The 6,000-nt window shown below is 44.8% G+C and overlaps 1 protein-coding gene across 1 annotated transcript in view; it reads left to right on the forward strand.

Annotated features, from left to right (window-relative positions):
- The window catches only part of RYK (receptor like tyrosine kinase), a 65,257-nt gene extending 61,515 nt beyond the window's left edge, over positions 1 to 3,742 (forward strand). The window contains exons 14-15 of the mRNA XM_082487014.1: positions 1,751 to 1,887; positions 2,690 to 3,742. Of these exons, the coding sequence (XP_082343140.1) occupies positions 1,751 to 1,887; positions 2,690 to 2,801 (249 nt within the window). The 3' untranslated portion in view covers positions 2,802 to 3,742. The remainder of the gene's footprint in view (positions 1 to 1,750; positions 1,888 to 2,689) is intronic.
- Positions 3,743 to 6,000: the final 2,258 nt, after the last annotated feature.

Raw genomic sequence — 6,000 nt, forward strand, 5'->3', positions numbered from 1 at the left:
TGGAACACTAAAGCATTCATTGTTCATGGAGACTGGACTTGGAAATAAAAGCTTATGTAACACTGGCAGTGAAATGTAGAATTTTACTAGGATGAAGGCACCCCGGTATCATAATCATTTTGGAAAACTAATGCAATTCAGCCTATATTCCACACTATTTCAATGCTGAACTCCTTCTTGAATCATATAGGAATAAATCCAACTCGACTTCCAATACATGGTTCTTAACTTTGCATACGTAACTATCTGAATTTTGCAGTGTGCAAAAATTGAGAGTTCTTCTGGGTGTGGAAAATACTATCTGTCCTAAATATCAGCTTCGTGTTTACCTGGATGCTTTTCGCAAATATGGTGTAATGTGTTTTTGTCTATTTGCTAGGAACAAATCGACTTATCAATCGCACAGAACTTATAATCGGTGGTGAAATCTGTTACAAACAATTTAGGTGGTGTCTGTTAAGATGCGATTGGCGTGTGTTCTGGGCTTGCTTTTTGGATGCATTTCTTTCAAATGGTTTTGCTGGCTTGAAACACTCCTAATGTGTTCCTCCTCTGCCAACAGTTATAACAGTCAGCCAAAGCGTAGAAAAACAAAACACGGTTCCTGTTGAGTTTTAATTCTGTGGGGTTTTTTTTTCCCCTCTGTTGGACATGAAGCTCTGCATCTCTCAATGCTGTTTTTTTTATGCCGCTGCTTATGGGGTTAGAAATAGCTATATTCTTTAAGTAGTTTTGCTTGAATCGCCCTTTATTCTCATGTTTTAGGTGCACCGCCACTTGTGCCTCGGCGTTTTTGATAACTGCTGGTAAAAGGGACGTCCTGCCCTGCCTTCCCACCCTGCCAATAGATGGCATCTGGGCCCCTGCCCCTCTGAGCTTCATCAGCGGCCACCGCCAGCATCCCTTAGGGAAGGCTCCCGTCGGGGCTTGGGGGTTTCCTTTGATTAAAACCAAAAATCTTTTGCAGGCTTGCAGAATTCTGCCCCTTTTTAATAAAACCTGATGTTTGCAGCATTTGGAACTTCAGCAGTGAATCATCAGCGTGTGGTATCAGCACCATCTATATTTTGTCTCTTGATACCAGCTAGTAAATCATTTAACTTGTACTGTACTTGCACACGACTTGATTGATTGATTTTTCATCACCTTACGCTCCTTTTGGCAAGTATTGTCGGCTGAATGTGTTGAATGCGGATCCAGCTGTCAGGTTTACTTAGATGAAATCTTTATTTTTCCCATGAGTCCTACTTCTGAGCATATACTTGAGATACACAGATGACTTTGATTTTAAAAAGCGGTGGTTTTATTCAGTCTGCTCTTCTGAAACTTTAAATTTCCCTTTTTGAGGAATTTTGTGTAGTGTTTTGAAGAGGTGAAATGTAACATAAAATCGTTAATTTTTTCAAAACAGTGAGTTTAGTGTTTAATATTCCTTAGATTTGTCAAATGTTTTGAAACATCATACTGGAAAAATGCAGTAAATACATGATTATGGTTTGTTTTTTGGTAGCACTTAAACCTTCGTGCACTAAGATTTTAATTTTAGTTCAACTTAACGCCTGTTCTGTGATTCTTAATTGTCCCTATTCAGGAAAAAGTATTGTCGTGTAGAACTTGGAGATATATATAGCATTTATGTAAAGCTTTCTTACTCTGTGTAGTCTTTATTCATGACCACTTTTGTGGGATGTCTGAAGGAGCTCTCGAAACTCAGCATGCTCTGTTGATGACGTACGCTCTTTCTTTTCAGTGGGCCTTCGGAGTGACGCTGTGGGAGCTGATGACTCTGGGACAGACTCCGTACGTCGATATCGACCCCTTTGAGATGGCTGCTTATTTAAAGGACGGCTATCGAATAGCTCAGCCAATCAACTGCCCTGATGAACTGTAAGTGCACATTTTTGGAGAGGGGATGCAATGTCTGGTTTGTAATCGGCACGTTTAAGCCACCCTTATCAATGGAAGAGCCGGGTTTGCCTTCCCCTGCCTGTTTGTTCTGCCTTTTTTAGCCAAACCCTCGTGAAAGTATTTGTGTGGCTTCGGTGACCTATGTCAGGGAACTCAGGCTAAAATTAAATGCTGCTGGTTGTTGCAGTTGAGTTTCACTTAATCCTCACCCAGGAGAAACGGGCTTGACCGGGAGAAGGGAGGCAAAGGGGGGGGTTCAGCTTAGTGTTTATGGCACTGCATTGTAGGAAGGCACTAGATCTGTAGATAGAGGGAATGTCCGTTCTCTCAGCAGGACTACAGAGAAGTACTGTGCGTAATGGAGTTAAATGGCAGCGCTTGAGGTGTCCATTCATCACCCTAACACAAGGGCACAGGCCCTACCTTCTGCCTCATGTTTTCTTCTAAATCCCCTTCCCATAAACCCAGAAACACTTTGAACTACGCTTTTACAATCATTGAGCAATTTCCAATGAACTATGTATTGCTTCTTCCTGGATTTTCTCAGACTCGTATCCTAAATCAAACCAGCGCTTGCTGTCACAGTGCGTTTCTCGATCATTTCAGGTGTCTGTCTTCTGAAGGAGTTGTGCAGCATCGTGTATCGGAAGATGCAGAGGTTTTTTTCCTCTCTCTGGTCAGCAGGTTTTCTAGTGGCAGATGCTGGTTTTTCACTTTTGGGTTGGGACAGCGGTCGCCTGGCTTACCTTCTCATGTCTTCCGTTTGTCTCGCGTCTCGCAGGTTTGCTGTGATGGCCTGCTGTTGGGCCCTAGATCCCGAAGAAAGACCCAAGTTTCAGCAGCTGGTGCAATGTCTAACTGAATTTCATGCGGCGTTGGGAGCCTACGTCTGAAACTGCGCAAGAAGATGCAATTCGCTGATTGGGAGAAGGCATGGCATACATCTGCAGCTCCGTGCATCACTCGGACTCACACACGTGATGTGTATAAAGCAACACCAAAGGGAGAAAGCACTTCTTCCAAAACACTGTGCCTTAGAATGCTTTAGTAGTCTGAAGTTTTTTTGTAAGACCTCTTGATGTTGAGTAATTTTCTAGATATCACTTTTGCTAAGTTAAATCGAGACCTTTTTATTTGCCATCAGGATTTTTAAAGCGTAGCGATAGCGAACTTAAACACGAGATTTGGATGGACTTTGCACTCTTACAACAGACACGTGATTTTTTTTTTTTTTTTTTTTTTTTTTTGAAGGGTTATATGGAACTGGTAGAAAAGTGAGGACAGGGGAAATTAATGTAAAAAGCCACACTGCGGAAAATTTTCCCTGCTTTTTTAAAAATGTTGAAACTGAACCTTTCTGACCAGCTCTAGTGTTTGTACTTGTATGTATCTGGAATAGCTTTTTAGTATCAACTTCTTCTATTTTGAGACAACAGCACATTGTGGTTGGATCCACGAGCGGCATCTTATTTTTTTTAACCCATTCACGAATGTTTTTTGGAAAAAGCTGGTCTTCAGGATACAATATCCCCTTTTTAAAGCAGTAAGTGATTATGTAAAAGTGATTCCAGTTTACCTCATACAGAGAGTAGTAAAGGTAGGGTAAAAATGGTGCCCCTCCTTGCAGATAAAAGGCTGATGTGATTTTTTTAAGGTGGTTTTATGTGCTAAATAGAGGCCTTCAGAGAAGCGCCAAAGCAGCCCTTGTGTGGGAGTCTTTCACCTCAGACTTCTGGATAGCAGTTTCTCTTGTTCAGAAAGGTACTGGTTGTTTTTTATGGGCTTTTATGGCCTGAAATGGGCTTAAATATATAAATATATATTTGTAAAGACACTTGCAGAGTAAAGAATGTTTTTCTATTACATCTAACGTGAAAGCTTGGTCCCTCACATTGCCCTGTGTGTTGACCGTGGAGGTTGGTGGTCGTCGTTGGGCTGGAGACGGTACAATGACAAGGTGGATTGCCTTCCTGCCACCCTCCCTGCAAAACTAGTCCCTGAGACTTCGTGTATTGTCCTGCTGCTACCTTTAACCCAAATATCCCTTCCGCCCCAGGTTATTTGGAGTTGAACGTTACTTAAGAGGACTGAACAAGGTATTTCAGGAAAACGTGTGGTGATCCATTGGTGTTCAGCCTCCGTAACTTTCATGTTCTCTATATGTAACGATGTTATTTGTAGAATAACTTCCAGTTCTCCGAGTGAATGGTGGATTGCATCCTCTACCCGGTGGCACCATGAGGCGGGTTGTGCTTTAGCACAATGTGAAACGTGAAAAATCACCTTTTGTCTTGCACCATCTTCAGAGTAAAGCACCCGTAACCTCGAGCAACTGCGGGGTTGGGAGCGTTGCCCTGGCAGGCTCCCGAGCAATCGTAGTGTTTTGGGAGACTCTGGGCTGCAAGTACGAGCAGCGGGATTTGGCCGTGTCATGCTGATGTGCAGCTTTTGTTCTTTCCAGAGTTCTGAACCTTGCTGAAGAAAATTAATCCGTTCTAATTAGTATAACGTGAGGCAGACCGTTGTGCGCTCTGTTCTCACTCTCCCAAGCTGCGCCTTTGCATTGCCGAGCTAAAATGGAGTGTCCCTCAAAACGCAAGAGCTTTCCAATCTGTGCTTCGGTTTTAGATAGCTGTGGGTAGTGAACGGCATCTTGCCTTATCCTAGAAGGAAATTTTCTTGCTGGCTCAAGTTTGGGCACGTTAGAATAGGCTGTGTTTGCTTGAACGAATTGAAACTGGTTTCATTTGGTTGACTTCGGAGTCACTGAGGTTGTTGGGGGTAGCAGTAAGGCTTAGGTCCTGTGGACTTCTGTGATCTCTTTCCTTTCTGGCCCAGGAAAACTAAGCAATGTCAGTACGTGTTTACCATGACTTGATTGTTAAAAGCTATCCGTGGCAGTTATTCGTATCCAGATCTGTGTTATGATGGGATCTGCAGAGGTCATAGCTGTAAGATTTACTTGAGATGGGAAGTGAAGTTCAACCAGGCCAAGTGCAAGGTCCTACACCTGGGTCAGGGCAATCCCAAGCACAAATCCAGGCTGGGCGAAGAATGGATGGAGACAAGCCCTGAGGAGAAGGACCTGGGGGTGCTGATTGATGGGAAGCTCAACATGAGCCAGCAATGCTCGGAAGGCCAACCGTATCCTGGGGTGCATCAGAAGTGTGGCCAGCAGGGCGAGGGAGGGGATTCTGCCCCTCTGCTGCGCTCTGGTGAGACCCCACCTGGAGTACTGCCTCCAGCTCTGGAGCCCCCAACATAGGAAAGACATGGACCTGTTGGAGCAGGGCCAGAGGAGGCCACAAAGATGATCAGAGGGCTGGAGCCCCTCTGCTGGGAGGACAGGCTGAGAGAGTTGGGGGTGTTCAGCCTGGAGAAGAGAAGGCACTGGGGAGATCTTAGAGCCCTTTCCAGTCCCTAAAAGGGTACAGGAGAGCTGGGGAGGGACTTTTTACAAGGGCATGGAGTGATAGGACGAGAGGGAATGGCTTCAAGCTGGAAGAGGGGAGATTTAGATTAAACATGAGAAAGAAATTTTTCACTGTGAGGGTGGTGAGACAGTGGCGCAGGTTGCCCGGAGAAGCTGTGGCTGCCCCATCCCTGGAGGTGTTCAAGGCCAGGTTGGAGGGGGCTTAGAGCAACCTGGGCTGGTGGGAGGTGTCCCTGCCCAGGGCAGGGGGGTTGGAACTTGATGATCTTCAAGGTGCCTTCCAAACTAAACCTTTCTGTGATTCTATGAAATCAGCCCAGGGTGAAAGTGGTATGCACACTGTATGTACTTTGTAGGGTAGCGTACACTGTGCTGAGTGCACTGCAGTAGTTGCGTACAAGATGTCTTATCTTGCAAGATCTGTTCACGTCTGATACGGATCAGCAGTGGCACTTAACCGCTGTGGCCTTAAGGTGGGTTAGGGCTGTGCTGCGCTTCAGGCTGCTCTGCTCAATCAGCACGAGCTGCGGGAACGGTAAACTATCTCAGCTATGTCTCCTCTGATGAGCATACGCATCAGGAGAGCCTGAGAAGTGGTTTAGTGTGGTGTTAAGGTATAGATACAACTCTCAATTTTGGAAATTCTACTTTCATTTAAA

The sequence above is a fragment of the Vanellus vanellus genome (genome assembly GCF_965231255.1).
Source record: "Vanellus vanellus genome assembly, chromosome: 8".
Lineage (NCBI taxonomy): Eukaryota > Metazoa > Chordata > Aves > Charadriiformes > Charadriidae > Vanellus > Vanellus vanellus.